Source organism: Prenolepis imparis, unplaced genomic scaffold (assembly GCF_030444845.1).
Source record: "Prenolepis imparis isolate NDT839.2.m4 unplaced genomic scaffold, iyPreImpa1.0 SCAF_8, whole genome shotgun sequence".
Lineage (NCBI taxonomy): Eukaryota > Metazoa > Arthropoda > Insecta > Hymenoptera > Formicidae > Prenolepis > Prenolepis imparis.
The window spans coordinates 6114931-6133451 of NW_028141166.1; the positions used below are offsets into that span (position 1 = coordinate 6114931).

At 31.2% G+C, this 18521-nt stretch overlaps 4 protein-coding genes across 9 annotated transcripts in view; 2 read left to right on the plus strand and 2 right to left on the minus strand.

Annotated features, from left to right (window-relative positions):
* The first annotated feature begins 141 nt into the window (after positions 1–141).
* Rps27 (ribosomal protein S27) lies at positions 142–1034 on the plus strand. The gene is made up of 2 exons (XM_083043663.1): positions 142–267; positions 717–1034. Exon 2 carries the CDS (start codon positions 718–720, stop codon positions 973–975), a length of 258 nt encoding a protein of 85 aa, XP_082899789.1. The 5' UTR covers positions 142–267; position 717; the 3' UTR covers positions 976–1034.
* A 436-nt stretch (positions 1035–1470) lies between these two features.
* Positions 1471–9571, minus strand: Ap-1-2beta (adaptor protein complex 1/2, beta subunit). Of its 2 annotated transcripts, XM_083043661.1 has the most exons (12): positions 9379–9571; positions 8484–8596; positions 7534–7704; positions 5999–6025; positions 5650–5895; positions 5188–5448; positions 4514–4936; positions 3347–4031; positions 2866–3127; positions 2404–2755; positions 2072–2263; positions 1471–1776 (listed from the first exon to the last, which is right to left on the minus strand). In XM_083043661.1, the coding sequence occupies exons 2-12, from the start codon at positions 8589–8591 to the stop codon at positions 1702–1704; spliced, it is 2802 nt and encodes a 933-aa protein (XP_082899787.1). In that variant the 5' UTR covers positions 8592–8596; positions 9379–9571; the 3' UTR covers positions 1471–1701. The 2 variants fall into 2 exon arrangements, with proteins under 2 accessions (XP_082899787.1, XP_082899788.1); XM_083043662.1 differs by lacking the exon at positions 5999–6025 and having other exon boundaries at positions 9379–9570.
* A 1273-nt stretch (positions 9572–10844) lies between these two features.
* LOC145939405 (uncharacterized) overlaps positions 10845–18521 on the plus strand; it is a 263176-nt gene continuing 255499 nt past the window's right edge. Inside the window, exons 1-7 of the mRNA XM_083043688.1 lie at positions 10845–10945; positions 11482–11571; positions 11879–11958; positions 12127–12217; positions 12607–12694; positions 12887–13268; positions 13564–13610. The gene's annotated coding sequence lies outside the window, so the exon portion shown is untranslated. The remainder of the gene's footprint in view (positions 10946–11481; positions 11572–11878; positions 11959–12126; positions 12218–12606; positions 12695–12886; positions 13269–13563; positions 13611–18521) is intronic.
* LOC145939422 (gonadotropin-releasing hormone receptor) overlaps positions 14075–18521 on the minus strand; it is a 226649-nt gene continuing 222202 nt past the window's right edge. For all 5 annotated transcript variants that reach the window (XM_083043718.1, XM_083043719.1, XM_083043721.1 and 2 more), the window contains exons 3-6: positions 16975–17158; positions 16314–16516; positions 16063–16184; positions 14075–14357 (exon numbers count right to left, since the gene is read on the minus strand). In XM_083043718.1, the coding sequence (XP_082899844.1) occupies positions 14246–14357; positions 16063–16184; positions 16314–16516; positions 16975–17158 (621 nt within the window). In that variant the 3' untranslated portion in view covers positions 14075–14245. The remainder of the gene's footprint in view (positions 14358–16062; positions 16185–16313; positions 16517–16974; positions 17159–18521) is intronic.

The window sequence follows — 18521 nt, forward strand, 5'->3', positions numbered from 1 at the left end:
GGTCGATGCTGGTTTCCCTAGGCACTGATCGATGTGAGTGGATGGCGTGATTTGTAACTGGACCCTCCCAGCCAATCACAGTCAAGTATTTTCATGGCTCGATTATGGGATAAGTAAAACACAGTTGGCAGGACTGACTGACGTTCGTAGGGATTAAAATGTTTCGCGTTAAATCCGATGATGGTCCTTTCCAGTGCATAACGTTGTACTAAACACGTGGTTACAATTATAATTATTGAAATTAAGACGAAATACGCAGCGAATCACGTAAGTACGCATATCGTTTTATTCGCTGTCGCGCGGGTCTCATTTTTTCGCAAAACGAGGAACTTGATCTGCTCGGAAATATGTTATTCAACGTGCATATCGTAGCGGCATTTTTCGCCCGCCGTGCTCGCCCATATTACCACATATATCGGAAAAATATTATTCAATCAAGGAAAAGAATTCAAGTTTCCTTCCTTCTGTCATATTTATATCGTAGCTTCTGACGAAAAGCGAATTTGCGTAAATTAAAAATCATGTTTTCTTCCACGATCTTAAATGTCATCGGTATTATACAAGATTGCACAATGTTGTGTGTATGTATATTGTTGCTTGTCTCGAGAGAAGAGACAGTACAAACACGTGGAAAGAGATAGATGTTTGTTGTTTCGACAACAAACTTTTGATACGAGAGATTTTCTTTCTCTAACCATCGTTTCTCTATTTTGCAGAATGCCGTTGGCAAGAGATTTCCTTCATCCAAGTCCCATCGAGGAAAAGAGGAAACATAAACTGAAGAGGCTCGTGCAGAAGCCTAACAGTTATTTCATGGATGTCAAATGTCCAGGATGTTATGCCATCAAAACTATTTTCTCCCATGCTCAGAGACCAGTAGAATGCGATGGATGCCGTACAATATTATGTACACCAACGGGAGGCAAGGCAAGGTTAACGGAAGGCTGCTCTTTTAGAAGAAAAGTTCAGTGTTAATTTTACGTGATGTATTTAATGCTTCTCTTTATATTCGATAAATAAATACAATCACATTATATCATTCTTTTGTTTATTGAACATGTTCTGCTTGTATATTACGTGTATATATTAGCAGTGAATACGAAAGATTCGTACTACAGTAACATTTTTCAAAAATTTGGAATCAAATCTTTATATCATGCATTTATAAGTGATAAATTAATTGTAATTATCTTGCAAAGAATTTTCTATTAACAAAATCATCTAAAATTAAAGTAAACACAAAATAAAGTTGCCAAAATATATTTGAATTAATTTTTAATTTGTTTTTAAAGAAATAATTTGAAAAAAAATTTTACAAAACATTTATGATTGTGCTTTATATGTGTATTTTCCTACAGTTTTTACATTGATTTCTAAATTTCATTTTATTTTATGTGGATATATGTATATATAATATAAATAATATACCTATATGCAAAAATATACAAAAAGACGCATAAATGACATAAGTATAATCATAAATTTTTATTTTCATACACGTCAATGATCATTTTTATAATAAATTCGACAATATGTAACAGAAAGAGAGATTTCTATAGTACTGTATTTCAAGATACTCGAATCTCATACGCGGATGTAACAGATAGCTTCTATAAATAGGCTGCTGCGCATACTTGCGTGCTATGTCTTATATTTCGCGTTTTATGGCAATATCCTAATTAATGAAAAAAAAAAGAAAACTTAGGAATGTAAGATTGCGTTGTATGCTTGAAATACTCCAGAAGCGACTTCCACAGATCGAGATTTTAGGGATAACTGTAATCAGAAAAAAAGAATAATTATGAACAAACTGCGGAATTTATGAGAAACTATAAAGTAAATATAACAATCTTTCCGTGATTACCTCTGAAACTAGTGTGGCTATTTAAAATATTTATATTTATAAATTTTATACCCAAGAATAAAGTCACATTGATAATAGAATATATCTCTTATATGAAAGAGAACAAAATTATGATCTAATTAAATTTCTTTAAATAACCATTAATTTTTCGGAGATAATCGCGTTGGAAAAATTATTAAAAAAAAAAAAACATTGTATTAAACATACTGTGACATCAGGGTTGCCTGGCTGAATCTTCAACTCGTTCAACACCCACACATTGTTTGTCAACTTGAGAGACTGATAAAGCATATCCTGTCCCTCCACGTTTCTCTTAGCAATTGTGAAGACATTGTTTTGTTGCATTTTTTGCACAACTTGATCCGCGCTCAACATTACTCCATTCAGCGTATATTGTACCTGCAAGTAATATAGTCTTTCTTAAAAATTTTTATTAATTAAAATTTTACTCTAATTAATTTTTATTACAATAGTATAAACCTTATAGTATATCTCTGCATAAATAAATAAATATAGACGTAAATATCGGTGATTAATACCTCATTTTGTGCAGGTATGTCTTTCCAAGTTGAAAGAAATACTCTTTTATCTAATTGACCATCCTCTGTGAAGTACACGTTCATCGGTACAACACAGGCGAAGTAGAAAACGTCGATATTGTTCTTGATAGCGACTTGAAGATTGTTTAAAGGCTCCATGCGTTGCACTGCACCTACGGTAGACAATACAACGCTCGCTTCTATACTCGCTCCGGGATTCAGGGGAGCCGGTACTTGCAACGGAGACGCCGGCGATAGTCCAAAGCTGTTTTTGTTGAGCTGTATTGCGAATCCTCCCATGGGTTGCATCGCCTTATTCGTGAAAGTCAAATCCATGTTAATTTGTCCGTTCCTACGACATCGACATGACATATCACGGTATAATTATTCGCCATCGAGGAACGCAGTAGGTTAATCTATAATTTATATTAATCAATAGATGATGTATTTTATATTAATTACTTTCTAGTGAATGTGCCCCAAATATCGAAGCCTTTGCCTTTTTCAGCTGGTAGCCAATTAACTTTGGGAGGTTCGTAAGCCACGGGGCCTTGGTTGAAGCCAAATATATCGCCGAGTAAACCCGTCGTACTCTGGGAAACGACCGGCGCTGCGCTTGTGCTTTCGGTGTTGCTTAGAATTCCGTCCAAACCGCCGCCTAGAAGATCCAGACCTAATCCCGCGGATTGTGGCGCGGGTGACGGTGCGACTATTGCCGGTCCACCTGAAATACAATAAGCAAACATTACTACATGAATAGACGTACCGCAACAAACGAAATAATTGAACATAATTATACATTTTTTATCCGTGGTTTAAAAAATAGAAAAAAGTTAACATATTCGTAATTTAAAAAGAAGACAGACTAGACTGTTTTATACACAGAAGGTCCCATTTTAAATAATTTTTAATTTTCCAATTATCGAGTCTAAGATTCACCTACCAATATCCATGCTGAGGAGATCGCCTATTAGAGAATCTTGGGCGGGTATAACCTGGGCGTGAGGCTGTGCATTTGTGCGAGCGGAATCTTCATTCGAGTTGCTTCTAGCGGGCAAGGACTTTCTGGCACCCGCGGCCCTACCTTCCACGAATGCCGTGGGAGGCTTGTGATACACGGACGCTAAACTGGAGATATGGCAAATCAATTCGTCCAACAGTGTCGGCTCCAACAGATCCGTCTCCTCCGAGATCAGAGGTTTCTCCGCGAGCACCACCTCTTTAGCCGCCGCGGGATCGGTGCTGAGCAGCCGCCAGTAAATAAAACCGCGATCACGAAGATCGGGATTGTCGGAATCCTGTGTGGCCAGACTGAGCACTTGCTGAACCAACTCTTGCGTATCCGTCGGCCTCTTGAGGAACAGTTTCACGATTGCCGTGAGTAGTTGAAGCTGCACCTGCGTGTTCTCGTCGTGGAATCCTTCCAGGAAGCTCTCTAGCAGCTCATCTGCGTTATCGATACGTTCCGCGTACTCTCCGATGATCCAAATCATAGAAGCACGCGCTTCGGGTTCGTCAAGTGTATCCAGATTCTCGCACAAGGTCGAAATTATGCTCTCATACTTATTGGGATATTTGCGGAAGATATCTTTTATTACCACAATCGCTTCTTGAACAACATAGTTTACCTGAAAAAAATCGAAAAATTAAAAAGATCGCAAATGATTAAATAATTTCTCGACAATATATATTTCGAAAAAATACTCCTAAGTCAGATATGAAAGAGACTAACAAGAGTCAGACACAGATATTAGCGCAACAAAATTGTTTTTAAATTCCTCTTTAATAATTTATATAATAATATTTATATAATATATATATTAATATAATATATAAATAAATAATAATATATTAAATATAATATATATATTATATATATATAATAAAATATATATATTTTATATAATAATTTATAATTTTTCGCTAGAAAATTTTTTTTACTAATAGATATGCTAATTTTGTTGCATCTAATATCTGTTTTTGACTCTTATTAGTCCTTTTCATATCTGAATTTTGTATTAGTATATATCAGGGCTTTTCAATCTATTATTTTAATACTTCTGAGTTTGATATAATTCTCTCTGTTCTAGAATATCTTTAATTTAATCACCTTGGTTTGTATCAGATCTAACAATGTGGAGACGCAACGCTCAGCGGACGGTTCGACTTTTATGGCGCAGCGACCGATAGCCCTGACAGCCTTCCTTACAAAATCTACGTCAACCTCGGTGGCGTATTCTTTCAGTTCCGACAGAACTTGCGCAATATTGGCCTGTGACGCTAAACGAATCATAATATCTAGTTTTTCTAATTTTACATATATTGGATCGTTGTATTTGACGAAGAATACTTTCATCTCGTGCTTCAGAATATCTGGTCTCTTTTGCACAATGAGATTAATATTTCTTAAAGCGACGTATTGAACTTCTGGTTCGGAGCTCAATAATGTGACGAGAGGCGGCGCCAATTTCTTCGTAAGCGTGCCGACGAAATCCGATTCGGATTGCAGCATCTCCATCAGTTTCATTAATACCTGTAATATGCAAGCGAACTCAATTGATATAAAATTGCCCTAATAAAAAAAAACTAGATTCTCGAAAATTACTTTAAAGAATCCAAGGATAAAAAATTGAGAAATCTACAAGCTTCTTTAAATTTTTATATTCTAAAACTAGTAGTAATTTTACGAGAACTCCTGGATTTTTTAAGGTAAAAAGAAAAAAATCTCTGTCAATCCCCGATTTTTTCCAGAGTAAACATTCTGTTTATTTATAATGCGTTCACCTTGACAGCGGAAAGTACGACTGCAGCATTAGCGTGAGCCAGACGCGGTGTGATCCTTTCGCAGATGCTTTGCGCCTCGCGATCGTCCTTGGGCGAATAATTCGCCAGTGAATCCAGGATGAAAACTTGGCCCCATTCCGTACACTCGTTGAGCGCCGTCAGCAGTTTGTTTATGGTCTGTGCATTCATCTCCACCAACGGTTGACCGCTCGGACTGGCCTCGTTGATCTCGGACAAAGCAGCTACCGCGTTTGCGACAACCTAGCAACAATTGTCACCGTATCATCATCTTATTCGGTCTTATAATTTCTTAGACAATGGCGATTCAAGTGATTTTATTTAAGTCTTTTTCTTATCAAAACGTTTCTTCTACCAATTTCATATTTTATGAAATATATTCTGCTAACTGTGTTCAAGGTCTATCAAGGTCTATCTTGTGAGAGAGTGGGAAAGCTAATGTACCATTGGATTGCTATCGGACAGGAGATCCTTCAACTGATCCAGAAATCCCTGGTCCTCGACCAAGGCCGCGTTAATGTCATAAAGCTTGGCGACGCACACGGCTGCGGTCTTGCGTACATATGGATCCTCGTCCTTCAGGCACTTACGCAGCGGCTCACACAGATACTCGGTTATCTTGTCGACGCGTATGCACCCCATCGTGCGAACTGCCAGCGCGCGAATCAGCGGATTTGGATCCTCGCAGTCCTGCGCAAAAATCGGGCAAGCCAGGGATTCAAGTCTAGTCACAGTAGTGGCTAATCTATCTCAACCCATGAATTTTAACAAAGTAGAAAGTAGCATTTGGTACCTTTGTCATCGGAGATGTCGCTAGCTCCTTTTGCGTGTCAGAACGAAAAAGGTCAAATTGGTCACCGTCACCATTTTTCATCAAGTGTTAAATACTATATACTTATCAGTCGTTTATAAAGTAGTGTGATCGAGAACTGGTCATTTTTTAAAGAGCACGAGGTCATTTATATGTATATAGTAAATTTCTTTTTTTTTATACAATTGTTCTTGTGAGAGAATGGAAGAAAAATTGAATTACGAATGTTACATCAATATCAGCCATGCAAATAAAAGATAACTTATAAACAAGATACGTATATATATTGTCTAACACGAAGAAGAGCATATTTACAAAATATTTATATTTGCGCATTGTAAGGTATTATATTTATAACACAAATTACATTCAATTAGATACCCTGAAATTTTGAGTATAATACAAATTATATGTGCGATAAGTAAATATGATCTTTGTACAAGCACCGATTGCAATCATATATACATATTTATATATATATATATAAATAAATATATATATATATATATATATATATATATGAAGTAAACATTTAAGGAATCACATTCTTCATGCTGCTGCACATTAGAAATTTGCAAGTAGAAACATTATAACGTTCGAATCTATCATTCTTCGAGACGGTATTTGCATAAAATTCGATTAAAATTTGATTTAATATATATTTATATTATAAATATATACAGCAATGCGAAAAATATACAATCTGCTTCAAGCATTTCGGGTAAAGATTGAAATTTGCGATTTTTTCACAACTCAAAAAAAGTTTACATGCTCAATTTCGGACAAAAAGACTATATGTATTAGTGCATTAGCGTGAGGAAAGTAATATATGTATGTATAATATTTTATAAATTACTCTATCAATTTGTATTTAATACTAATCATTATATATGTATATATGTAAATATACATATTAATATAATGGATAAACAGCTAATGGAGTACATTCTGGAATTTGGTTCTGTACATATAACAATGTTTTATAGAAAAGAAAAATGTTTTCACATGTGTTATATCATTGTATAATTCTAGGAAATTATTCCAGGAAATTTCCCAAAAATAATATATTATTTAAATATAGAATATATTGAAGCAACCAAAGTCCAGATCTCCTTTCTGCCCTCTCTGTGCCCTTTGAAAAATAAACAGTTCAGTCATAATGAACGAAAAAGTTACATTCCGTCCCATAACGCAGACAGCCCTGTGCAAACTGTAATTTGCAAAGCACAGTCTGTATACAGTGCGAGGCACGCTGTAAAATACATATAACTAGGATACTATTTGACAAGATGTAATTATAAATTTATTCCACTAAGAGATTCAGTGTCATCAAGAATAAATAATTTTTTTCAGCTTGCCTCTCTTTACAGACAGACTCTGAACGTTATCCAAGAGTGTCATATTAAGAAATATGTATAGACGATAAAGGTGCGTTATATATATATATATATATATATATATATAATAATAAAATCGTGAATCACGAATTGAGCTGACGAGTTTCTAAGCTACTTTACCTTGACGAACGTGTTGACAGCCATGATGGCCATGTCTGGTTGGCTCTTGGCATAGTTCATCAGATACAGGTACACCAGTTTTTTCAGCTCCAAATTGTCCGTCTGCATGCAGTTCACCACGTCAGGAAACAACGCAGACACGTCTTTCCCGACTGTCATAGAGGCAATAACCTGAATAGATAATTAATGATAATTAATGATTTGTTTTATTAAATAGTGCAACATTATTGCAATATAAGCGATAGATATAAATGTGATATTTTTAATTGAATAGAGAGAGATTATCTTCTCTTATAGATATAGATTTTATTATTTTGATTAATTAATTAAAATTATTAAAATAAAAACTATTTTGTAATAATTAAAATTATTAAATATTAATATTATTCTACAATGTTTCTTTCTAAAGTACATATTTTATGTAATTGTTATATTTTATATGTTATGTTATACATTATTTGATACTAATATACAATTTATGTTTCATATTAATTAAATGTGTGATTTACAAGATGCAATGCAATGCAATCACATCAATTGTATATCTTGCTAGTCTACAATGCATTGTTTTTTTTTAATTTTAGATATACAACATATAATACATAATTTTTTCTATATATCGTTAACATATTAATAGATTTCAAAAATAGACAGTATATTATTGGTATATATTAGGAGGAATTATACAAAAAGTGTATAAAATAGTATGATTATACATTATATACAAGATACATTCTTCTAGAAAGAAGTTATAGAAGTTTGTAATATTCAAGTTCTCTGCGACTCTCTTAACTTACCTCAATGATACAAATATATAACTTTTGCTATACAAATCTGTACAAGTGCTGCATCAAAATACTTATTTTCTGTTTTTCTTTTTGTGTATTAGAAAGTAAAAGAATTTTTTAAAGAAAATCTAAGACAATATATAGTAGCAGATTTTTATTTACCTTCTTCACAGCTTCTTTCTTCTTTTCTTTTTTCTCATTATTGAGTTCTGACTTGAGCTCAAATATCTCTCCCTTCTTTGTAGTCGTAAAATACTTCGAATCGGTCATCTTGACTAAATAGCATGTAATGAAATATATAATTAAATATATAAATTTGCAATTCAAAGATAAAATTTAATTCTTTAATATCGTATATTTAATATGTAATTAAAGAACTTTACTTTTATCTGGTTTTTCTCAATTTAAAATCAATAATTACTAAATTTTAAGCAATTATACTATTTATACATGATTTTCACAATATGTAACTAATTAAAAATAATAGTAATGAATAAAATCGATATAAAATTTATGCAAATTGTTGTTTAATTGAATTTTACTATTACAAAAAATTAACAATAGAACTACCAAAGTATGCTAGGATCAAAGTAGTGAGAGTGAAATGTCAAAATGGATATGTCAAAATTGACATTAGCTGAGGGATGCAGATGAGGAGAAATACGATAATTCCGAGAAGCCTGCAGCGAAATTAAATAAGAGATCTCATTATCTAACTTCTTCTTCTACTTCTTCTACTGATTTGAACTGTACTGGTACCGATCGGACTAGGTAAGGTTCAACCTATATAGCGAACTGGATCAATGTCGAGAATCTATGGTGTCGTAACGCTAACTACGACACGAAATTAAGAGCCGAGCTGTCAAGCTACGTCGAATTCAGAGCTCGTCACGAAAAACTATACGGCAGACTTCTCGGAAGTGGATATAGATGAAAGGGACGAGGAAATGCGGCGGTTAACGGGATAAAAAGCGCGAAACATTACAGAGTATCTCGAACGATTGCATCTGGAGTATCGGGGACGATTGCAACTGCTCGCGCGAGGTTCATTAATTACCTGTCTATTTTATAGTGACAGAGGCGGAGAAGGGACGATCGGAACAATCGAACCGTTCACAGACAGCCGCGAGAACCGAAATCGAGACACCGCCCACCCCGAAGAAGCTGATATTCTCCTAACTACGGGCGACACGGTACGATGACACCGCCGAATGACACTTGGCCACACGCTATCGCTATCGGACCCTGCAAGGCTTTGCACACACGTAGCAGACAGATAGACGAGGGTTCGCGATAAGTAGATCGCTTGCGATTGGTCGCTTCTGAACGCGAAGCATGTGTACTCGGCTTTAGGGTCTGCCTAGGGACTTTTAAGAGGGCCACTTTTCATTGGTCCCGCATTTTTTCTCAATCTCCCGGTCGTATTCAAATTTTACAGTACTCTATTTTAAATGTAAATAATAATTAAATGATATATATATTGTACAAATATACTAAAAATTTTTAGTTTTTATATTAATCTAATTCTAATATTTAAATCTAATATTTAATGTTTTTCCTTAATTAATCTAAATCTAATATTTAATGTTTTTCCTTAATTAATCTAAATCTAATATTTAATGTTTTTCCTTAATTAATCTAAATCTAATATTTAATGTTTTTCCTTAATTAATCTAAATCTAATATTTAATGTTTTTCCTTAATTAATCTAAATCTAATATTTAATGTTTTTCCTTAATTAATCTAAATCTAATATTTAATGTTTTTCCTTAATTAATCTAAATACTATTAATTTTTTAATAATTTGTAAGAACAATTTATGGCAAATTATAATAACATATAAGTTATTTTATTATAATTTATTTTATTATTATTATTTATAATTATTTATGTTTATAATTATATATTTATTTATTTATTATATTTATATATTTATAATTATTTATTATTTATGATTATTATTTATAATTTATTTTATTATTATTATTAATTAATTATTTTTATTATTTTGCGATACATTCTATGGTAGTGGGAATAAATATAAATTACGATATTAAGTTGGTACCATTGCGTACGCGGCTTTACATTATTTATACGGCAACACTCGAACAGGTAGGCAGCAACGTGACGCGCTCCCGTGTATTACGCATTAATTTTCGAGAAGCAATTAAAAGTATTGCAGAATCATCCTCTCTGTGACGAGTAATTAGTGTAAGTATCATTTCGCACAATCATTTAACTTGTACGATTAAAAATAACTCGAATTTTGTTTGACAATGAGATATATATTTTGCGCGTGAAGAGTAGCAGATATCGATGCGAAAATATTGATAGAAAATCGAGCTATGAATCATTAAAAACATAATCTATCGAACGCTGCGCTTATTAATAATAATAAAATTCACGTATTCGACATATATATTGCGCATTTGATATTATATTTCGTTTGTATATTTTCAATAAATTGTTCGTTACGCCATAGATTAATGATACTCACGACCGGCGTCCTATCGATGTTAAGTTGTGACGTCACATATCGATAATCGAAACATCGCAAGTGCGAGTGCGAGATGCGAGGGTCCAGTCCGAATCGCGACGCACTTTAGGTGAGAGAGAGGTGAGAGGTAAGCCGTAATTATATTATATTTCAATAATTGTTAAGACGCGATCGTGAAAAATATCACAATTATGGTGTACAAGTGATTAGTGAATATCGATTCGCGCAATTATTTTTTCGATTAAGAGATTAAACGGATCGCAGCAACGCGGTTTTGTTTGTCGAAGAAAATATTTCGCGCACGCTTTATTTACTTGAGTAAGTATCGACACGATACGATTTTATATAAATCATTTGTCGCGTGATATATATATATATATTATAATAATCATTTATTTGTCATGTATTGAAAGAAATCGTATTTTAATTTTCGACCGCGTATAAATACGGCGTTTGTGCGATCATCGATGATCTGCTGTTTAATTTCTACAGTTTGCGCGCATGCGAGGTTAGTATCTCGAGATATTGCAAGACCACTAGTATCAAGGTTCTCGAAATGCACGCTTATTAATTCTATTTGAGTTTGATTAGTATGAACGCGCGTAATCGTAATTAATTGCTTTTTCGAATGCGCACTTAATTGTAATTGATTGTTTTTACTAGTGATTGCCGATGAGTGCCACGAAGTAGTAGCAACAATAAAATAAAAGAGGAGAAGACCCAAGGCGATATCAAGTAACGGCAAAACATGAGGTAAATCATTTATTATTTATTTATTACTATTATTTGTAACAAATTTAATAAAAGGATTTTAATACGCGCAACAATTCAATTTGTTTATTTAAATGATTTAAACAAAACAGATTTTAAACAAAATATTTTTACATAAAAGTTTTATAAAGGTTTTAATTAAAAAAAAATAATATTTATAAAATTATTTAATTATGTATCTATTTTATTATTATACGCATTAAATTTTATATTGTACAATAATAATTTTCTGAAACATTAAATTATATTTAAGCGCAACTACAATTTAAATTTAATTTATATGTTACAGATTAATGTAATTGATGACATCGACAAATTGAGAGGAAGGAAGTCTGAGAAAGGCATTGGGCGTTGCAAAGTAATCCTAGAGTGAGTATTTATTATTTATTTTTTAATTGTATTAAATAAAAATTATTTATAAAATTATTTAATATTTTTCTATATTGCACGCATGCAAAAAAAAAGACAAATGCAATTATAAACGTTTGAAGAAATAATTATTTTGTGCACGTTTCTACAATTTTATTTTATTTATAGATTATACAGATCAACGTAATTAACGACACTATCAAATTACGAGAAAAGGAAGTCTGGGAAAGGCATCAAGCGCTAATAAAGCAACTCTAAAGTGAGTTTTATTATTTATTTATTAATTGAATTAAATAAAAATTTATTAATTGTACACTGAAAAAAATTGTTAACTTGATTAAATCGTTCAACTAAATACTATTTTGTTAATTGAACAAATAGAAATATTTAAATTAAATATAACATATTAAATCTAACAAACCGTATATTTGATTCAAATAATATATGTTCAATTAATAAAATAGTAATTTAGTTGAACGGTTTAGTCAACTTAACAATTTTTTTCAATGTATTAAATTAAATTTATAAAAAAATTATTTAATTATTTTCTTAATATTGCACACATGCAAAAAAATGCAATAATAATCCTTTGAAAAAATAATTATCTTGTGGACGCTACTATAATTTTATTTAATTTATATGTTACAGATCAACGTAATTAACGACATCGTCAAATTGAGAGAGGAGGAGAAGGAGGTCTGGGAAAGGCATCGGGCGCCGGCAAAGCAACCTTAAAGTGAGTATTTATTATTTATTTATTAGTTGAATTAAATCAAAATTTATTAATTGTATTAAATTAAAATTATGAAATTGTTTAATTATATTTTTTATTATTGCGTATGTATGGAAATATGTAAAATCTAATACTATAATTGTTTGAAAAATTAATTATATTGAGCGTTATTACAATTTTATTCTTATGTTACAGATCAACTTGCAGTCAACTCCGCATCGATTGGTGAGTGATAAATTATTTTATTATGAGGTAACGGAGAGTGTGAAAATGTAGATTTAGATTGTGTAAATTGTAGACTGTAGATTGTAGATAGTTTCGTTACCTCGAATAGATGACAAAAAAAAAGACAATTTTTTAATGTCAAGTGCGGGAGTATCGTACAAAGTATCGCGCGCTTAACAATAAGTGCGGGAGTACCGTATAAAATGTCGCGCATTTAACAATAAGTGCGGGAGTGTCGTGCAAAGTGTCGCGCGTTTAGTGCGGGAGTGTCGTGTAAAGTATCGCGCGTCTAATCAACCTGAGAGGAGGAATAGGCCTAGGAGGCATCGGGCGCCGACGCAGCAACCTTGGGGTAAATATTTAATATTTGTATAATACTTGTTATAAATCATGTAATTTTATTCCTATATTTTAAATGGTTTAAACAAGAAAGAATTAAAAAAAAATACTTTTAATATAAAAATTTTTATATAAAGTTTCTATAAAAATTTATATTTAAAAAAATAGTCTTTACTTTTTAAAGTTATTTAATTATATATTTGTTAATTATACGCGTTGAATATAAAATTCAATAGGTACAATGATAATTTTTAGAAATAATAATTATTTTGCGTTGCTATAATTTGAATTTTATTTGTATGTTACAGATCAACGTAGCTTCGATGCAGTTCACTCCGCTGTTGCACATCGATTGGTGAATAAATTACTATTTTATTACGAGGCAATAATTTTGTAAAAATAGAGATTTAGATTGTAGATTGTAGACTGTAGATTGTAGATATGTAGATAGTTCCATTACCGGAATGTTATCTATTGAAATATGCGCATTAATTATACAAATGCAATATGATTTTAAATTAATAAATCTAAATCAAAGAGGATATATGCGCAATATTATATGCGCATTATGTTTCATTTTTTAACTTTAAAAGCAAATAAAAAATTTAATGGATTATTCATATTTTTCTAGTAAAATGTTTATTCCATCGAAATAAAATAAATTTATTTATATTCCATATATATTTAAGATTCTCTTGTTTACAAAAATAAATTCTTATTTGTAAAATTTCTTAAACTAAGTGATATTTAATATGAAGAACATGGCAAAACAACATTTCTTTCCATTTTTTCTATATATAGCTTTCACTTTGTATATAGCTTATTTACATTGCACTGCAGAAAAAATATTACAGAATTATACGAACAATAATAAGTATAATAAACTTAAATATATTAATTTTTTTTACAATATACGTTATCATCTCTTTTGACATAATTTTACACAAAAAATTGTTTTTATTTAACATGCTAATCATATCTGATAAAATATTATATTTGATGTTGCTGCATTTTACAACCATTGTTTTGATGAGAAAGAAGTGGCGGTGTATTTCGCGGTATGAGCTTTCTCGTACTTCGCTGATGCATCGTAAAGTCAGATCTGTAATTTACAATAATATTAATGATTGAAAATGTTTTGCAATTACTGAAACTCTTTGTTATGTCTTCAAAAGCAATGAAAATAGTCAAAAAAATAAGAGTGAGATATTTTATACATATATAATATCACACTCTTATTTTCTTAACTATTTTCGTTGTTTTTGATTTGATAAAATATATTTGATTAATATATGTATATATTAATCAAATATATTTTATTAAATTAGTGTTTTTTTTAAATATGTTTCTTTAAAAATATTATTAATTGATATAGGATATTTCAAGATTAAATGTCCTAATTTAAAATATGAATTTTATAAATATGCCTACAAATGTTTTGTTTAAAATTAAATTTTGGGTGGGAAATTAGCAAATACTCTGTATAATATACCCAGCAAAAATTTGTTATACAAAATTATATATGAAATATGTCCATATATAATTAGTTATATTTATATATAATGAGATATAATTATATAATTGTTCTTTAAGTATGTTTAAATTTGCAATTTAACTGTAGACTTCTCATGATTAATCTTATGACAAATTTGTCAATCTATTCGTTATCAGTTGACTTAAAATGAGTTAGAGTAATTATTTTAATTAATTGCAAAATACAATACATAATATACTAGAACACAAGAGAAGAAATGTATTATAACAAAAATCATATATATGTTAAGTATAGGTAATACTTAGATACAAAATAAATTATAGTTTATCAAGATTTGTTTGTATTTTATGTTATTTTCATAAAACAAAATAACTTGAAATTAATAAAGTGGCAATAAATAAATATCTCATTAATCTGTACTTGTTTGTTTTTTTATGGTACTTATCCTTTCATGCCATCAACATACTTTAAATCTTGATATTAGACATTGTATGTAATATCAAGATATAAGTATGTCGATAGCATGAAAGAACAAGTATCATAAATAAAGCAAATAAGTACACATTTAAATTAATGAAATATTTATTTACTTTACCACTTCATTAATTTTAAGTCATTTTGTCTTATAAAAATAATGTAAAATACAAACAATTCTTGACAAACGCTATTTATCTTGTATCACTTATTAACATGTATATGATTTTTGTTATAGTACAATTCTTCTTCTATGCTCTATAGTGTATTATGTATTGTATTACTTTGCAATTAATTTATAAAATAATTATTAATTATTTTTAAGTCGACTGATAACGAATAGATTGACAAATTTATTATAAGATCAATCATGAGAAGTCCATATATTATAGTTAAATTGCAAATTTAAACATACTTAAAGAAAAATATCTAATTATATCTAATTATATCTAATTATAACTAATTATATATATGAACATATTTCATATATATAGTTTTGTATACAAATTTTTTTACCAAGATGTGTTATCTACTATAATGTATAAACAATGAGTATTAATATAATATAATATTTGTTTTTCGTTCATCGGATAATCAATTAAAGTCAGTACATCTTTATTCTCTCTTAAGCATTCATATTTGAAGTTGCGCAATGAATCCTACATTTAATTGTATAAAGGCCGTGTATATGTGTGTGTGATATACGTTCACACATATGCGTTCACCATAATTCCCACAGTGTGCAAGTATATGTTGGGGTAAAACGCATGAATGAAAAAAACGGAGAAGGGAATGAGATACGGTGCATCGATCGTTGGTCTCGTAAATTTTATTTCACCTTTGATAAGAGCCGTGCCGTTGTTTCTGCGGCCAAAGATGAAATGCACCATATATCAGAGGATTTACCAAGCTGTTGCTCATGCCGAAGAAAAATATTCCGCTCTGTAACTCCTCGCTGAGCTGAAAGCATCGAATAATAATGCGTTTGTTAGCGTATCGATAATGATTCTTCGAGACAAAATAATATAATCGTATATATTTGCTTCGATTATAAAAAATATATATAAGTATATATAAATATATACTAACGTGCTCGTCGGGATTTAGAAACAGGAAGATTATCATCATCGTGTAGTACGGCGTCCACCAGATTAGAAATGCCGCGACAATGACGACACTAATACGTAATGACTTTGTTTTCGCCCGGTGCATCAGTCTTCTCCTATTTACATCGCTGTTTCTAATATAGGTCCCTTTCACAGGCTCATCTGCTTTGAAAATTGTCTGACTTCCTGGAACAATGTTAGTTTAGCTTAGTGTATTACATAATTATAATCGAATTTTACATCAGCATTTTCGTCTCTCCCTCTCTCCCTTTCTCTCTCTACAAAATATATTATTATTCTTATATTATTATATTAATATTTTTATTTTATTTATTTATTGAGAAAAAATTATTGTACTCTTCGTTCAATTATCGATACTAATAACATATTTTTATATTCATTTTTTTACTTTATTGCGAATTTATTATAATTAAATTAAAAAAATATCGTTTACATGTATTTTACACAATAGCCTGTAAGAGATAAAATTTTCTTGTCTATTTAAATTCAAGTTGATTTTTTTTCCGAGAGTTTAACTTCAGATTCAGCTATTAAAATACGAATTATATCGAAAAGTTACAATATGAATAACAATCACTCATCGAGAGGACAATTTTACATGTATGTAATGCAAAAATACTTACGGGAGATAGTAATTACCGTAGATACATATGTGGTAATTAAAATCGCCAATGGTAGGAGGAACATGAAGAACAGGCTGAAAGTGGCATACAACTGTTCCTGCCAGGGCTCGGTGTAAAAGCCATGGGTCACACATTGTGGAAATTCCTCGATAAATGGTCCTTGTGCAACATGAAATATCGCGACCTGTTAATAAAGCCAATGTATGAATACAAATATCGATATGATGAGTTAAGTGTGTTATGATGAGTCTATGGGATAAATCGCGTATAACATATGTATATAGTTAGCCGATATTAAATACTGTATTTCTGGATTTAAAGGGATTTAAAGAGATTACGGAACTCACATAATACAAATGCTTAAACTTTAATTTGTGAAAATAAAATAGGTGAAAATTAGATAATAATGTAGAAACAGACATAAACACAATGTCACACTATTGGCTATAAAATTTTTGAGAAACATTTTTTGGACTTTAAAAATTCTCTGTTCGATAATCAATTGCGTGGCACTGTGTCTATTGTATCTATCTATCTATCTACAATGGGTGCTTTCCAATTAGTGACACAAATTGACACAAGTCGACACAAGCGTCATTCTGTCTTTTTTCAACATTCAGGAATAATAAAAGATAGAATGATACTTGTGTCAGCTTGTGTCAACTTGTATCACTAATTGGAAAGCACCCTATATGTATATATATATAATATGAAACGGAGCTAATATCACTTTGGACACATTCATTTGTAAATTGCATTGACATTTGTTCATTGTTTCGACTTTCCGACCGAAGATGATGTGACAGCGTTAATGGATCAGTGATCAGTCCCAAAGTCCCACATTCATCGTGTCTCTTCGGTGAAGATTAAAACACATTATCAGAATGAGGGAGAGAAATTGAGAGATAAGGAGCGCTGCTGCTGAAGGTAGAGTGTATAAAGATTCCGGTGAAAAGAATCTCGCGAAACAAGAGAGATGCATTGATTAAACAGGCCATGTCTCGGGCTTGTCAAGATATACACGTTTTACCATCAATTTCCATCATCAAGACGCGTCTCTTTCTCCCTGTCGCGGCGACAGTATTATTCTCTGATTTAGCGATGGCTCCGCGAGCTCTCATTTTTCTCTTCCTCCGATCTAAGGGTGACCTCGAGAAACCATATACAAACTGATCTCGGAGTCTGCATCCGCCGTTCTTCGCGGTCGGTGCACCTGACACCTCGTTAAATCGCGAGTCTCGGGCTTATTTATACAATCGGTCTCTCTTCCCTAGAACTCAATTGGCTTGCAACGTCTACTTGTCGCGTCTGACAGTTTATCTGTCACTTGTATTTTTATACGTATATATGCTAATGTGTATCATTTACCATATTTTTCGTTTATTTATTATATTTTGTCTGTTTTCTTAATTTGTACACTAGAGAATTTTCTCTTAGAATTTACCCTGAAAATCAAGGTAATCGTGGAACAATATATGGTATGGAATTTTTCTGATTAATATTTATCACAATAAAAATAATAATATCGATCACAATAAAATATAAAA